The sequence below is a fragment of the Dipodomys merriami genome, unplaced genomic scaffold, assembly GCF_024711535.1.
Source record: "Dipodomys merriami isolate MVZ:Mamm:240054 unplaced genomic scaffold, mDipMer1.0.p SCAF_24, whole genome shotgun sequence".
In the NCBI taxonomy this organism is placed as follows: Eukaryota; Metazoa; Chordata; class Mammalia; order Rodentia; family Heteromyidae; genus Dipodomys; species Dipodomys merriami.
In genome coordinates this window covers 7158238-7176122 of record NW_027203826.1, presented here as the reverse complement: position 1 = coordinate 7176122, position 17885 = coordinate 7158238, and the positions used below count along the sequence as shown (strand labels likewise).

At 37.2% G+C, this 17885-nt stretch overlaps 1 protein-coding gene across 1 annotated transcript in view; it reads right to left on the bottom strand.

The window, feature by feature from the left end:
* Hmcn1 (hemicentin 1) overlaps positions 1 to 17885 on the bottom strand; it is a 438323-nt gene that overhangs the window by 302343 nt on the left and 118095 nt on the right. The window contains exon 2 of the mRNA XM_070034238.1: positions 9359 to 9429. Within this exon, the coding sequence (XP_069890339.1) occupies positions 9359 to 9429 (71 nt within the window). The remainder of the gene's footprint in view (positions 1 to 9358; positions 9430 to 17885) is intronic.

Here is a 17885-nt window from a genome sequence, read left to right as displayed (position 1 = left end):
GGAAACCATTAAGTTACATTAAGTCTAATTTAAAGTTGTGTCCAAAGCAAGCAAGTCTAATTTATATTTAGAATATAAATTAGAACAATTGTAGAGTTCATCAGTGACTTGTGCTAGCTTTCACTGCTATGTGTCCCATGAGACAATGAGAACATTGCAGAACACAAACCCCAAAGTCCCAAAATCTAAATCAGAAGAAGCTTTGTCCCCAGGAGTACACTACAAGGATGGACACTGCTACACAGAGACCTAATCAACATCAAGTAGGTAGGCTTCAAAGTACAGCCTCAGTGAACTGCTGGCTGCAACTCCAGACACATCAAAGGTAACAAACATTGCCATGCTTTCAAGTTACCACCTGTCACTCAAAATTGTGTAACTCTTTCAGCCACTGATCTTCCAAATTGCTAGAACTTCCTTTGTTTTTAGGTAAAGTAAATCCTTTTAAGGTCCCCAAAGGAGGTTTGGTTTTCTTATTTCAAATATCCATAAAGAATGAATTATGCTGGTGGCTCATGCCTGTTATCCTAGAGACAGATATGACGATCATGGTTCAAAGCCAGCCCAGGCAGGAAAGTTCTAAGACTCTTATCTCCAATAAACAACTCAGAAAAGGCTGGAGGTGGTTCTGTGGCCCACGTGCTAGAATGCTAGCCTGGAGGAAAAGAATTTCCTCAAAAATTTCCAAAGGAATTTCCAAGAATTTCAGGCACAGCACCCAGGCCCTGACTTCAAGCCCTAGGACTGGCACAGAAAAAAAAAAAAAAGCGGGGGGAGAAGCATTATGTACCAGGCCCTCAATATCTTCAGTAGTAAATCAGAAAATGATGGGCTTTAATACTTCAAAAATTCAAAACATCCTAATTCACATAAATCAGAACAGACAGTGGTCCTCTGAAGATGGGGACATGAAATATGACACCAGTGCCACCTCAGCTTTTAAATACAAGAAGACACAGATAGTGAACTCTCCGCAAAAATGGGAAACTGGGAACATGATGTCTAGGTATTCCTAGCTTCATCTTTGAAAATCCTCCTCTACTTCTTAGACAAGTCCTTCCTCAAACCTTAAAGGATTTTGTTTCTTTTCATTGGATCTGTCTTTCCCCTCAGATTAATGATTGATTTTGATGGGATGGATTCCTACTCTCTCCTAACAGATGGCTCTGTTTTCTCAGAGAACATATCAGAAGGAAACTGGGCTGAGCTTCAGGAGTTTCTTGTAGCAGTCATCATTTCTGTGTGCAAAGACTGGGCCTTTACTCTGCCTGACCTGTTCAACCCCTCTCTAAGATCTCCCCTCTGTGCTTTTATCTTTCTTCTCAGTCTTTCTCTTCCTTTTGCTCCTATATTAACCTTAGCGACTTCACAGTATCATTGTTACTGGCCAATGAATGCAGCTTATAATACTCTGATTGTTCTTAACCTAATGTGAAAATATGTGTTTAATATTACTTATGTTATTTTGTATCTTGAGCAAAAGCATATCAATATAATTCATTGTTACTACTGGAAATTTAGTAAATGAAAACATCACATGAGAAAGTTTGGGACAGATAAAATCTGTGGTATACTTAGAGGTAGGAGTCATCCTTAAGACTGATAAGAAATAAATTACTTAAAAGCAGGTGGACCCATTGCAACAATGAAATGTACAAGACATCATGTCGAAAAACAAACTTTACAACTTTGGCCAGGGGTAGGGGGGGTAAGGAAGGGAAAAGTGGGGGGTAAGGGGGAAAATGAGAAGGGATGGGAAGGGGAAACAAAGGAGGAGGCAACAATGCTTGATAAGAAATGCACTCATTCCACACTAAAGCTACCAGCACAACTATGTTTATTACAGCATTATTTACTAGAGCTAAGATATGGAACCAACCCAGATGCCCCTCATTAGATGAATGGATCAAGAAAATGTGGTATATATACACAATGGAATTCTATGCCTCCATCAGAAAGAATGACATTGCCCCATTTGTTAGGAAATGGAAAGACTTGGAAAAAATTATATTAAGTGAAGTAAGCCAAGCCCAAAGAAACATAGGTCCCATGGTTTCCCTTATTTGCAATATCTAGTATATGTACAAGTCAAGCAGAAAAGGTCAGATAAGGTGATGTTAGGAAAATGAACTCTAAGATATGTATTCAAATGTTTTTTTTCTTTCATGCATTTGTTTCTAACGCATTTATAAGATTATTTTTTTGTTGCTTTGTATGTCCCTCCCCCACAGTATAACCCCTGCTTTCACTGTATTTGATGTTGGTATAATTTGTGGAGGGGAAGGGGAAAAACAAGTCGTTTAAATAAGGATACAGGTGGACCCATTGCAACAATGAGAAATACAAGTTGTCATGTCGAAAACGAACTTTACAACTTTGGTGGGGGGAGGGTGTGGGGGGAAGGGGGAGGATTGGGTGGGGGGTGGGGGGAGGCTGGGAAGGGGTGGGAAGGGGAAACAAAGGAGGAGGCTACAATGCTTGATAAGAAATGTACTCATTATCTTGCCCATGTAATTGTAACCCCTCTGTACAGTATTTTCAAAATAAAAAATAAATAAAAATTTAAAAAAAGAAATTAAAAAAAAAATTAAAAAAAGAAATGCACTCATTATCATGCCCATGTAATTGTAACCCCTCTGTACAGTATTTTCACAATAAAAAAAGTAGGAGACTATACACACGACAATAGACAAATGAGGATTAATAAAAATCAACATGTGCAATGAAAGATGATGACTAGATCTCTTATCAGTAATAACCTGCCTGCCACAGAGACCAGATATGGGCCTTCAACAGCTTCAGAGAACTCCCCACATGGCCCCAGAAAAGTCCCTAGGTATGAGTCCTGCAGAGGCCAGGGCTCAAATCTCTATTTAGTGTTATTCAGACTGGAGTATTGAGGGCTCTCTGGAAAAGATTCAAACCTCCTCTCTCTCTCTCTCTCTCTCTCTCTCTCTCTCTCTCTCTCTCTCTCTCTCTCTCTCTCTCTCTCTCTCTCTCTCTCTCTCTCTCTCTCTCTCTCACACACACACACACACACACACACACACACACACACACACACACAAATATGAGAAAAAACTGGATGATCTTCAAAGTCATTTCCCATATTGGGTCCACAATTCTTGAAAGTACTTAAGAACTACAAGGAAAAAGTAACATCTGAAGGACTGATTGCTTCAGATCAATTTGAATTCAGAATAAATTTTAATTTTCCTTTTATCTATTCTATTGAAAGCAATATTTTAGTCGCCCCCCCCAAGAAATACTGTCTTTAGATAAGAAACATTCTCTCAAAGCCTTTCAATCCCTACCCATACCATCACCTAAAAGTGGATAGAATCAGAGACAGTACCTATTGTGGGAAATAGAGCAATCTTGTAGTTGGTAAAGAGGCATGAGTGAAATGGAGCATGAGACCAAAGATTAGTCAATATTATTTCATCACAGGAGATATGGAATGAGCCATGTAGGTGTCCTTAAGAATAATCCCATACAGCCACATTTGGAAAAGAAAAACAAGAAACTTCCTATTATAATGAACATCCACTTGAGTCTAGCTACTATTACATTCTTCTTTTAAAAAAATACATTCAATCAGAATACTCTTCTATCCTCTTTGTTCTTTGATGTTAACACAAAAGATAATTAATAAATCAATCTGTTCTTTGTTTCTAAATAAGATCCCAACATGGGCAGCTAGAAAAGAGTTAAATGTCACCCCTGTGTTCATTCTGCTATTCCAGTCAGAGCTCTACCCTTGAGGATATATGAGTATTTGTCTGTCAAGGAAATCCTACTCTTATGAAAAAAAATTCTAACAGAAGAGTAAAGCAGCAACCTACTTAAAGTAGTTTTATTCAAGCCCAGAAAAATTTCAACTCTAACAATAAAAAATGATTAAAACACTACCTACAAATAGAACTACAGTACATGCACTGCCCTTCAAACTCTTGCTTTCTGTGTGTCCAAGGTATGTGCGAAGTTACTCTGAAAATAAGTTTGTCACACTAATTATTCAGAGCTTATGCTGACAGTAGGGAGCCATTTTCAACCTACTAATTAATTTAGTCATTTAGTTCTCAGTAGTTTGAGGTGAACCAGTACTCAGAGTGATTCAAAGCTAGCGATGGTAGTAAAAATATATACAAAATTGAATTCACTTTGGGAAGGTTAGAACAGCCTTAGACCCACATCTGCCTTTAATTATGTACTTTCTTTCTTTGAGGTAAAATACCAAGAGATTATATAAATAAATGTTAATTTGATTAGATTAATAAGGTTATTTATAGCAATATTTAGAAGGAAATAGCAAAGCTATCATGGAAACTAGCTTTAGCATAAAACACTCACCGGTTTTGTTTTGAGACCAGTCTTTCAAAGCCCTAGGTTTGCAGCCTGAGAAAGACATGTGACCAATACCCCAACACCTGGGTTTCCTTATGTGCAAAAAATGGAATAGGAATATTTATGTGGTTTTATACTGAGAAGTGATTTTAAAACACTTAGAATACTTTTCATAGGGCTGCTAAACTGTGTCGTATCTGGAGACTGTTCCCCTTTAAAAAAATAAAAACCTCTGTAGTAGAGCGGTAGTAGTAACAGATAGCATTTGTTATGCCTAGACCTAAGATCAGATGACTGCTTCTATGAGGCCTTCGTGTGTATTATGAGTAGACCTCCTTATGGTTCTTTCTTCCTTAAATTAAATAAGCAAATACAGGACATTCTTCCTTTCTACTCTATGTTAGAGATATATATTATGCAAATACATATTTCATGTATAATGAATAACATGAAACTTGAAGTCAAATCTATATTGAGAACACTTAAACTGTAATAAAAACTGTTCTTTCAAAGTTGAGTCCTGTTCAATTCCAAACATCAAAATCAAACGTTTTATACATCTACATTATATATATATTGGTGCTGACATATAATCCACTCTCAATTCTTTAACTGTTTTGTTTTATATTATTCTCTCCCCCTCTGTCGCCATCTTTCTCTCTCTCTCATGTCTTAATGCTTTTAATTTCATTTTTATGCATATAGAAGTCCATAAATCTAGAAATAATATATACATTTTATATGGAAGCATGATTAGGATACTAGACATTACATAGCATGATTTAGAATAGTAGACACTGGATATACAAAGGATATCCAATCTTTTCTATGAGAATTTGCCTTCAGCCATCCTGTTTCATAGACTCCTCTAGTAGTGAGTTCTAGTATCAGCTGATCTACCCCAAAACATTCTTGCCTCCAAACTCAGCATGTTGCTCCTTAAGCCTGTTATATTTATTCTTCTGCTTCTGTTAAGAAATGACAGTAATTATACTCCATCCTCATTCTTCCTCCTAACTATATTTTGTTCCTAATGTGACTGTACATGGTCACTTACCCTTGCTCTTCTTACTTCTTTAAAAAGACTTTACAAAATAAAATTATGTTGGAAACTTTTTATTTTGAAGAATCCACTACCCATCTAAAAGGCATACTTGCAATCCATTATTATAGAATTGTATTGATTTTATTTTGTTTTATTATTTTTTACATTCTAAGTGTTTGACTAATGTATTTTTCTTGTTCTCTAAAACAGTTGGATAAAATGCTTGAAAGTGTATCAGCGCCAATACCATTTTCTAAAAGCCAGAAAGCTTTATAGTTTCTTATAAAGAATGTGACCCGAGGTAGGACTTTGCTTTGCATATTTACAAGCGTATTAAATCCCAAAGCTCTGTGTGATTTGAATACCATTTGTAGTCATTTGTCTTTTTCTACTTTTCCCTAGAGAGAAAGTTCATTTGCCTTTCAAGTTACTTCTCTGTGTTCCAGATGAAAGAGGATAAAAGAATGTAAAATTAATGTAATAAATTTAATGATTTATGTGTACTGGTTTTTGAAAAAAATTGGAAAATTTTAGATTTCCTTAATTCCATGTCTCTCTAAAAAAAATAACCCTAGATACTCAGGATGCTGAGATCTGAGGATCATGGTTCAATGCCAGCCCAGGCAAGAAAGTCTATGAGACTCATCTCCAATTAACCTCCAAAAAATGCCAGAAGTAGAGCTGAGGTTCAACTAGTTAGAGAACTACCCTTGAGCAAAAATGCTCAGGGACATGACCCAGGCTTTGAGTTCAAACCACAAGATCAAAGCCCCAAAAAAGAAAGCAAAACCACTTGCATGGTATTCTCAGTGCACCCAACAGTGGTACTCATTCAGTGTTCGATGCTGACTGAAAGGGGGAAAAAAAAACTATTTGATTTTCCCCAGCAGGATGTTGTGATTAAGCCCCTGTTGGACCCCTTAACAATAATAAAACAAAACAACAACGAAATAACAACATATAGCTTGGCCAGAGGAATCCGCCAGAGAAACAAACATGACTTCAATACCATGGGGAAAAGATTACTTTTTTAACGGAAGTAAAATTATACGACTGTGTCCGATGATGCAATACCAGAAGGAAGTAGGGAAGAACCTTTGAAGAACAGTTGGAGGAGAAGGATTCAGTCTGGAGACAAAAGGAGCAGAGACAAGAGGCACTCCCTGAAGATTCTTCCCAATGAAGAAAGAGAAAGCAGGAAATCAGAAAGCATGGTGCCAGGTCTTACTCAGAAGGGAACTATTTTTCAGTCTGTTCAGATGCTCAAGAACATACTCCAGCTGACTTCTCACAGAGACCAAAGTTAGAATGAATTTAGTGGACCCCTTCCTAACATTCCTTCCATTAAAAATCTCCATTACTTTGCCCTTCTGAATCTCTACTGTGTAATGAAAACTAATAATTAAGTTTGTGAAAATTGTCTTTGTACCATTAAGTGAAGTCAAAATTGTATTTGATATAGTTTTATTGTTAATGTACATTTTTTAAAGAAGCTATCTCAAGGAACATGACTTATTAATAGCTAAAGTATACTCTAATAAAGGCACCAGCTCATACATCTCCAAATGGAGAGCAGGGAACATGGGAGCTATAAGGATTTTGTCCTCAGGAACTCACAGGAAAACAGAGGTAAACATTTGAACAACTACAAAATAAGTTCCATAATGAATTTTACCATATCATTTCTATAATTCCTACATTTTTATTTTCAGAGAATCTGAACATTCAGCATAACAAGAATTTGTCATACCAAAGAAGCAGAGTAAATAGTGAATAAGTAGTAAGATAATACCTGAAAAGGAATGATATACTCTTTGAGGAAAGAAATGGAAAATTCTTCATGAAAAAAGATAAGCAAAAAATTTTCAGGAAAACAGAATCGTAATAGTCAAGAAATAATTATGTAAATCCATTTGCATACTTATTAAATTTAACTCAATTCAGTAGAGAACTTAGAGCGAGCTATGTGACCAAAACAGAATCCATCGTGAATGCACATTAAGGATACCAAACTTTGGATTTCACATGCTAGGTCCCAATTATACTCATTCTATACACAACTCTGAATCAAACCATCCCAAAAAACAAAGTACACTTCAAACTCTGCTTTGACATCTGCTAACTTAAATGTTCTGGCATATTCATTCATGACATATGCTACATGTCAGACATGTAGCATGTTTTACTAGAGAATTAAATGACTTATGAAGTCAAACACAGACCTTGAATGTAAAACTCCATAAAAGAGAGAATTAGTGAGTATGAACTAGCTAGAGGACAGGGCAGGATGAAGTGGTATTCAGGATGAGAATCTGAGTACAGACAGCCTTTCAAGGTCAGGAGAGGACATATAGGAATATGAGCTGAAGGACAGGAATTCCCTGTGCAGTAAGAACAAGTACAAAGTCTCTATGAGAAGATAGCTAAGGACACAAATAGGAGGAGGAATGTGCCATGAGACAGCACACAATCCAGGGAAGACAGTGGTACTAAATAGGACTAGAAGGGAAGGAGTTCTCAGGTCACTCGGCCACAAGAGGAATCTTTGCACACGTAAAAGAAAATGGCATTAGGCAGATATGTTCAGAGATGAACATGGAGGGCCTTTTGCCTCTACATTTGAGAAAGACCAAATGCATATTCCATGGTTATTTACCTGTCAAGTGGTGGACAGAGATGCAAAATTGCTGTGGTTACGCTATTGGTACTAGATGGAGGATAAGTAGTCATTTCTTCTGTCTCTAAGTAAAAGGGACTCATTTAGAGAAGGTCTCAATACGCTGTAAAAGCACCAAATAATCTCAGACACAATACTCAACTCTATAGTTATACAAAAACTAGCCACAGCCACTACATAAGTGAAGGTGATATTTTCAAGTCAGTCCATCTTATTCCATACTGTTGTTTAACTCATTTTGTACTCAAGTAAGAAAAAGAAATGGCATCTATTAGATCCCTTAAAATTTGCTTCTTTTTCAGTATGGAGGTTCCTCAAAAGACTCCACATAGAGCTCCCCTATGACCCAGTAATCCCACTTTGGGTCATTTACCCAAATGATCACAAACAAGGCTATACTAAGGCTACCAGCTTCTATGTTTATCACAGCATTATTTACCATAGCTAAGATATGGAACCACCTCAGATGCCCCCTCAGTAGATGAATGGATCAAGAAAATGTGGTGTATATACACACACACACACACAATGGATTCTATGCCTCCATCAGAAAGCATGGCATCACCCCATTTGTTAGGAAATGGAAAGACTTGGAAAAAATTATATAAATGAAGTAAGCCAGGCCCAAAGAAACATAGGTCCCATGTTTCCCTTATTTCAATAACTAGTACATGTGTAGGACAAGCAGAAAAGGCCAAAATCTATGAACATATGACTATATAAGATGATGCTAAGCAAATCGTTTAAATAGGGATACAGGTTGACCCATTGCAACAATGAGATGTACAAGACGCTATATCAAAAAATAAACTTCACAATTTAGGCAGGGGGCGAGGTGTAGTTGTGGAGATGGGAGGGAAGGGATGGTAGGGGAAAAACAAAGGAGGAAGCAACAATGCTCAATAGGAAATGTACTCATTACCTTGCTCATGTAACTGTAACCCCTTTGTGCAGCATTCTTACAATTAAAAAACAGAAAAATTTGCTTCTTGTACTCCTAGCTACTCAAGAGACTGAGAGCTTAGGATCATGATTTGAAGCCAGCCCATAAAGGAAATTACATGAGACTCTTATCTCCAAAAACTCAGAAGTGGAACTGTGGCTCAAGTGGTAGAGTACAAGCCTTGAGCAAAAAAGTTCAGGGACAGCACCTAGGCCCTGAGTTCAAGCCCCAGGACCAGCATCCAAAAGAAAAAAAATGCTCCTTTCAGATTTGAAAAAAATCTGAGAAAAGTCAAAGGTTCATGGTTTTCCATTCCCCAAAAAGAAAATGAAGAGCAAGTGCTCACCTGAACATACAGCTCTCTGAGTTCATACTGAAATTTCTTGGGATCTGTGGTAATTGTCACTGGTCCAATCTCTGTGAAGATAAAAAGTGGCATCCATCAATACATAGTACTCAAGGGTATGAAACATTTTAGTTTATAAATTTCACACCATGTACCACATTAGTACTGATTAGTAACAGAAAAATACCAAAGATTCTTTCTCTAAAGAATAGCTTATAACTTATGGTAAATTATGCAGACTTAAAAGAATGAAATTCTCACATCTGCAAATGACAGAGGAAGTAAAAAATGTCACAAATGTCATAAGACAAAAACCACAAAACCCCAATTTCAATTCTTTCTTGCTTGCAGCCAATATACATTTATTAAGCAAGTACCTTGTTAATAGAATATGAAAGACTCATATTTCATTAACTTATTCTGTTTCCTCTATGAGAAAATATAAATTCATCTGCAACTTCTCTATAAAGGTAGATTATCTCAAAACACACTGTTTAATGCTAAACCCAAGAGTGATCATTCACTGCCCATCCCATAGGGCTTAAGAACTTGGAAGAACACAGATATAAGAACATTCACATGAAAGAACTAGTTCCCATCCCTTCTTTCCCAAAGGCCTCGCTTCTCTGAGGCACAGCACAAGCTACTGCTTCAAATAAGAACACAGTGCAACTACTGCCATGTCTAGAGTTTATGATTTTAGTCAGAAGAAGAGAAGCCTAGAAATTATTTTGGGTAAAGTTATGTGAGCGCATGCGCAAGCACACATACACACACACACACACACACACACACACAACAACAACAACAACAACAACAACAACAACAACATTTTTGGCAGGATATAGTATATCTATAGTAAAATTTTCAATTCATAAAGCTTATTTTCCTTATTGAAAATCAACTTTTAAAATAGATAAATTGGCAGGTCAAGCATTGTGATACACACTTGTGATTCCTACTACTCAAGCAGCAAGGGAAAGAGGATTTTTGCAGCTAGCCCCAGCAAAAGTTAGTAGGAGATCCTAACTCAAAGACAAATTGAAAGCCAAAAAGACAAAGTGTGGATCAAGTGGTAGAGTATTCAAAAACATAACACAGCCTCATTACTGCAAATAATAATACAACAACGATAAACAGATAATAGATACTTAAACCCAGAAAGCATCCATATATGTGAGTACTGGTACTAAACTTCATCTGGTTATCATCTGTACACACATACCATTTAAATTCCTCTGGTGAATGAAAAGTTATTTATTTTGGGTTCTTGAGATAAACTAGACAGCATTTAAATCTATAATGTGTAAGTGCCACATAAAATTATACTTAGCATTTAGTTTTTACAAAGGAGGTTTAAAAGATTTTTTCTAGCTTCAAAGAATAAGAACTAACTAGCCAGGCCTGCTATGACCTGCTACAAATGAGGCAAAAGCAGCCTTTAAGGCTTCCATAATTAATGAGGTAAACTAAAAAGGAAGCATCATTTGTCCCTCACCACTAATGTTTTTTTTTATGTTACATGAAGGGAAAGAAAACCCAGTCCTTCACTATGGATTAGACCCTCTGCAGTTTGCAGCGGAATGGAGAGATGATTGGACAAACCCACATGAACAAACTCACATGAGCAATCCACCCAAAGCGCAACAGTCATGACCATGTCCCAAGTATATGGAAAACGGGAGGGTCCTGCTCCCTCAAGACTAAACAAAGGCACATTGTGCAAAGGAATTCAAAACCAGTGACAAGTACACCAGACAGTGAATGCCCTGACCTAGAAATTGTCAGCAGTATTGGCAAGCCAAGCTTCGATGTTCCTCCATGGTTTAATACTGAAAAAAAGAAAAATCCTAGAATTGGAAAATTCAACTAAGAACATAAGGAAAAACATAAGGATTCAGAGTGCAGAAGTACAAGAATCTAACAATAAAAACAAATCTCCAGGTGCATTCCTTTCTTCAAAAGTGAATTTCAAGGCTTGTTTTTAAAATAAGAAACTTGATTAGACTTCTGTCATCTAAAATATATACCTGTTTTCAACAAAGATAAGAAGTCTCTCCTAAAGCTCGTTAATAAACATTTTGAAACCACACTGGACAGCTGAGATAAATCTTTTTATCAGTTATGAGCAATTCTCAGAAGCTCTAGCTTGCCAAGTAGCCCTATCCCTCCAGCTGTAAGCTACCTCTCCAATTTAGAAAACCTGAATGATAAAACTATTTATTTCCATTACAGTCTTTCTCTTCCTTCACAGAGCCTGGAGCCAGTTTTTCTCCTCTTTTCCTTTCCCTCATAATAGTTTATTCCCTGCCAAAGTCATTGATGACATTTAGCAGGTACACCTTTGTCCACTCGTGGACATGGGCCTCCATCTCTTATAATGTGGTAGATTCGAGGGAGATCTCAAATAGGGTAATTTCTTACAAAGACAAAAATCCAAGATCAGCAAAATAAGACATCACAAAGCAGGTATTTGAAAGGGACAGGGTTGGGTCAAGAGAAAAGGGGAAAACAAATGAAGAAGAGAAAAGGGAGAAAATTCAGACAGGAATCCAATATATACTTACAAAATTAAAAAGAAGGAAGGACGGAATGATAAGGAAGGGAAAGGGAAGAACGTTGAAAGGGGTGATACTGATCAAGGTATCCTGCATTCATAAACTGCTTTGCTAAATGGCAAGTCCTTTGTACAACTGAAAAATCATCATCATCATCATCATCATTAAATGAGAATGCTCAGGCAATTCAAGCTCTGTCATCTAGATATCAAACTTCAGGCTTAGTTAACAGCTCTTAGGATTAAATTATTGCACTATACCATCTTCGTGGCCTTCCCCCTTTGTCTTCATCTGTTTCTGTACTTCTCAGTCTAAAGCACTGCATTACATCTTATCTCCTTGCATGCTTTGCTCTTATCTTGCATTTTGTAATATGTATGTGCTAGCACAGGAGGTTTAACTCAGGGCCTCATACTATTGCTCAGCCTTTTTGTTCAAGGCTGGCACTCTACCATTTGAACCACACCTCTGCTTCTAGCTATCTGGTGGTTAATTAGAGGTAAGAGTATTACAGACATTTCTGCCTGAGCTGACCCAGCCTCCTAAGTAGCTAGGATCAGAGGTGAGAATCACCAGTGTTCAGCTTCTAACTTGCTTGAATATTGTCTGGATAGTATTGTCTACCTGGCAAGCAGGTTAACTAGCTCATGCTAGGTAACAGAATGCACACAGCGTCTCCACAGAGTTTGTTATAGTTTCTATACATGTATTAAAAACAAAGCCGCACCCCAAATACAAACTAAGACAACCATCACTCTCCACACACACTAAAAGAGCTAGAAGGTAAATTGAAGGTCATGCAGTTTAGTCCTCTTATCCTACCAACAAGACCAAAAGCTCCAGAGAAAAGAATGTTGAAAAACTTCAGTGGTGAAAAAAGAGATAAACTCATCTAACTTTTTCTACACAGAGCAACCTAAACAGCTCACAATATTTTCCCTTCCCCAGATCTGCATTCTCTGGATAATTATATCACTACTAATTTCCTCCTCCTTTAGCCCTGAGAAAGGTCATGGTCAGAGCCCCTCATCTGATGTACACAGCACAAGTCCTTATTACCACATGCCTGGCTATGTTCTTTAGTTACACCGAAGCAAATGATCCCTCTTGCCTAGTAAATGCTCTAATTGAACACAAAGAAACCTTGTAGAACAAACTTCTCTCCAGAGAATTCCATCTCAAATCAAATCTATTTTTAAACATGTGTGGAACTCCTACACATGACTGCCCTTGATCACATGACAATGATAAACATGCACTCGCCCGCAACATCTTAACAATCTTGGGAAGGAGAGAAGAAAACATACATGTAAATGCAAGTATGGCCTGGGCTACAGAGCAAGACCTTGTCTCAAGGCCTTGTCCCACCACACAAAGGAAAAACAAAACATTTGTTAAGTAAGAGTTGGAAAAATGAAGTGAAAGTTTGGGATTGCATGGGGAGGGGAAGGATGGTAGGGGGAAAACAAAGGATGAGGTAACAATACTCAATAGGAAATGTACTCATTACCTTATTCATGTAACTGTAACCCCTCTGTACAGTATCTTTACAATAAAACATATATACTAAAAAAAGTTGTGGATTGCAAATTAGAGAGCATAAATGCCTTATTCATATCAGTTTATTTTTCAATTCTGTACAACATATCCATGTTATTCCATATGCAGTCAAATCAATGATCATCTATACATATCCATGATTGCACATCCATTTCTAATTCACAATTATCTTTAACATATGCTGGTCCCCTTGGAGCTTCATAACTCCCTCACTGAAGCAGGTAGAAAGATTAGTGATCCAAACAATAGAAGCCTAGGCTAAAAGAGAGACAACCAGCCTTTTATATTAAGTAGTCTTATTACCCTCCATTAGTTGCACGAACGGGTTCATTTTGACATCTCCATTATACAGTGTACCTCGATGAGACCTATGACTCCCTCACTCTCCTTTCTCCCCATTTCCTAAACAAATCTCTTCCCAAACAAATCTCTTCGCTTCTCCATTTTCACCCATGTACATAAAGTGTTTCAACCATATTCACTCTCCTTAACCCTTTCCTGTCCACACTGCCTTACAGGTCCACAGTACTAGGTACCTGCAACATGACCCACTGTTGTCCTGCTTGTATGTCTCTCCCCCTGTCTGTTGGCACCTGGTAGATGAAAGGGCTTGGAGGAGGAAGCAACAATGCTGGATAAGAAATGTACTCATTACCTTGCTCATGTAATTGTAACCCTCTGTGCAGTATTTTCACAATTAAAAACTTATTTTAAAAAAAAGAAATCCAGCAATATTTGAAGAGGGGGAAAAAAGAAAAGTTAAGCCAGGCATTTGGGGTTAACCTTTACTTCTTGCACTCTACCCTCTCCACATCAAGGAACCCCCATTCTGCAGCTGAAGACCATGCTATAGAACAATAATACATATTAGTTACTTGAAACTCCTCAGTGTCCCATGTAGCCAAAATGTTTTGTTCTTTTTAAAAAATCATTGATACAAGTAATTAATGGTGCAATTTCTACATATAGCTTACTTAAAAAAAAACAAATACTGAAGTACCACATATTAATAAAAATGTATGTTGTGCCCAAGAAGACCAATTTTGATTTTAAAAAAATAGTGTCTGAGACTCTAAGGAGGTCCTTCCTCTTTTCAATAATTCTGTTATTTCCTGTTTCCTAGGAATCTATCAAAGGGGTTGGAATTATTTCCAGTATCCAAGCCATTGTTCTCTTAATCTCGGTGGCTGGGTTGTACTTGAACAACAAAATGCACAATGTAGTATTTTCTTTCATTGCTTCCCTTGGCAAGATCAATATCCAGCTCCACACTTCCTTTTTCCTTTCCATGAACAGATTTCTGCTCCTTTCAGTTTTCCCATTTTATATAAAGTAAGTTTCTTGATAATAAGAAAACGACTCACTTTTGCCTTCTGGGGGATCTGCACAATGTGATAACAGTATTCATAATGTTTCTTCTTTTTCAAGTATTCACTAGTTATACAAGGAGAGTTTCATTGTGACATTTCTATACAAGCCTACAATGTATCCCCATTAGCCTCTCCCTTCTATCAGCCTCACTTATGCTCACTTCGTTTAACAATTTCAACTAGTTTCCATGCTCTAGTTTCATATATGCACGTAAAGCACTTTGACTGTATCACCTGTATTCTCCCTTGCCATCTCTTTCCTCCAGCTGCTACCCTGCCCCCAATAGTAACCGTGTTACTCTCTTGCCATTCACTTTTTTTAAGTGTATAATAATTGTAACAGGATTTTCACTTTGCACAAACAGGTATTGCTTTTTTTTTGGTCGGTCATGGGGCCTGAATTCTGGGCCTGGGCACTGTCCCTGAGCTCTTCAGCTCAAGGCTAGCACTCTACCACTTTGAGCCACAGCACCACTTCCAGCTACTTCCGTTTATGTAGTGCTTAGGAATAGAACCCAGGGCCTCATGCATGCAAGGCAAGCGCTCTACCACTGAGTTACCTTCCCCAACAAGGTGTCATAGAAGAATCGAAGAAATACAGCTATCACAGGGCCTTCCACATATAATTAAGGTTGAAATCATTACAATCTTTAAAAATTAGTAAGCTACAAAGTTGCATGCAGTTTAACTTAGCATCTGAGCAGGGCTAAATGACAAAGACAGAAAGGAAATAAATTTTCTGTGTGAAGATGAGACAGAGACAACCCAAGCTCCAGGGAAATACATGGGGAAGGGACCAGGTATGAGAAGGGATTGAAAAGAGTGCCTGATTAACAGAAGCTAACAAAGGAACAAAGAGATTCTGGGCCAACATCCCTTTCATGAGCGGAAACTGAGCATGTTCCACTTTCTAAAATTTCTACTCTCAGCCCCTTTAACACAAATCACTTCTAATGCCTTTTGTGTGCAGAGATGCTAATCTAAACTACACATATTCAAAGCACTCAAGGTGCTTTTGAATAGAAAGTAATGATTTATATTTCCTATTATAGGATGGTACAGAACATGGGAGCCACCATTCTATTTGCTTCCATGGTTTTTTATTTAAACTTCCACACACTTTCCCAATTTCTCAACCCTCACTCAGTTCCAATGCTCTGCATCCAATTGGCAAAAGCAGAATGGATTCCTGACTGTGAGTTAAGCAAAGGCCAAGTATATTTCAGGACTCCCTTAATTAAGCACACTCCTCCTCCTCTCATCAGAGCAGGTAATTCTGAGGATCACTGAGAGAGAGGTCTGTAATGCTTATTTTGGCAATGAAGTAATATAGTTAGTGTTTTAAGTAAAAGTGATATCAGAGTTGAATTAATGAATTCAGGCTATCTAATACTGACTAAATAGCACTCTGCCCCACTATACAAGATTATGCCTTTACCAGTGAGTTCTATGAGGACCTTCAATCCATGCCTCTTACAGAGTTGCAGAGTACACACACAGTGCACAGATTGTTTCACCTCAGGACTGTTGAACAGGATACAGAAAGAATGGTGAACATGAATTCAGCAATGTTACACTACTCTTCAGGACAAGAAGCAAAGAAGAATGCTTTAATAATGGACACGGGGCAATGTGGTATACACACTAGGATATCATTGCTTACATTGGACCTGGGCCAGGGCAGCAGCAAGCTTTTGCAAAAACAGCTCTGAGACTTGTTTGTAAAGACTAACAAAATTCAGACTCTCAAATTTCCATGTAACCTTAGACATAAAATGGCATTTCAGACATCAATATATTTGCTCATATATTCATAAGATATAATTAGAGAAAACATATGTGTGTATGTATACATATATGTGTGTATGTGTGTACATAGTATGTATCTCATCTCATCTCATATCATATCATATTGTGTGTATGTGTGTCTGTACCAGGGCTCAAACTTAAGGCCAAGGGCTCTCAGGATTTTTGCATTCTGCCACTTGAGCCACACATCTAGTCTGGCGTTTTGCCAGTTAATTGGAGAAAAGAGTCTCTCAGAGTTGTCTCTCCAGGCTGGCTTCAAATAATGATCCTTAGAACTCAGCTTCCAGAGTAACTAAAATTACACTAGCCATGAGCAAAAAGAACATGTGTTTTAACATAGCCTATATGGTACGATTTAATAACTCTTCAAATGTGATCAAAATATTCTGAAAGCAAACAAAAATAAAATACCACATTCAATAATTTTTAAAGTATGATATTGTTATAAAGAAATTTGTTTTAGCGGGACACCAGTGGCTCATGCCTGTAATCTTAGCTATTCCGGAGAGGTTTAACATCTAAGGATCATAGTTCAAAGCCAGCTTGAGCAGGAAAGTTCATGAGATTTTTATCTCCAATAAACTATCAAAAGAAGCCAGAAGTGGAGTTGTGGTTCAAGTGGTATAGTGCTAGCTTTGAGCAAAATAAGCTTAGGAATAGCACCCAGGCCCTGAGCCCAAGCCCCAGGAATGTATATATATATATATATATATATATATATATATATATATATATATATATATACATATATATATATATACACATATACATATATATATGAGTTAAATATGAGAGTTCATTTCAAAGTTTTAATTGTTCTTTGAAACAATTTTAATGGGTTTTTCCCAAATAAACCTACTCATCTGGGAGAAAGTAAAAGGAAACTTATAAAAGGGGAAAGATAAATGTTAATGGAGAAGAAAATATATATTTGCAAGTCCTTCGGAAAGAATCTAATACTGTTGAGATTTCCACATGCTAGGAGAATAGGCTTGACTCCAGGATGTTTCTACAACAACCAAACAAATGTATGCAGCCTTTGATCCTGTTTCCAGAGAAAACACGATCAGTGATCCAAAGCCATAGTTGTGAAGTAAGCATTTTATTTGTGAAAATATGGGAGAGACATGCTGAAAAAAAATAAATATGATGGACATGTGTTTGTGATGTGTATGGTTTTCTCTAAATGCTTGCGTTCATTCCTTCAGCAAGCAGGCATAGAAAGATGGT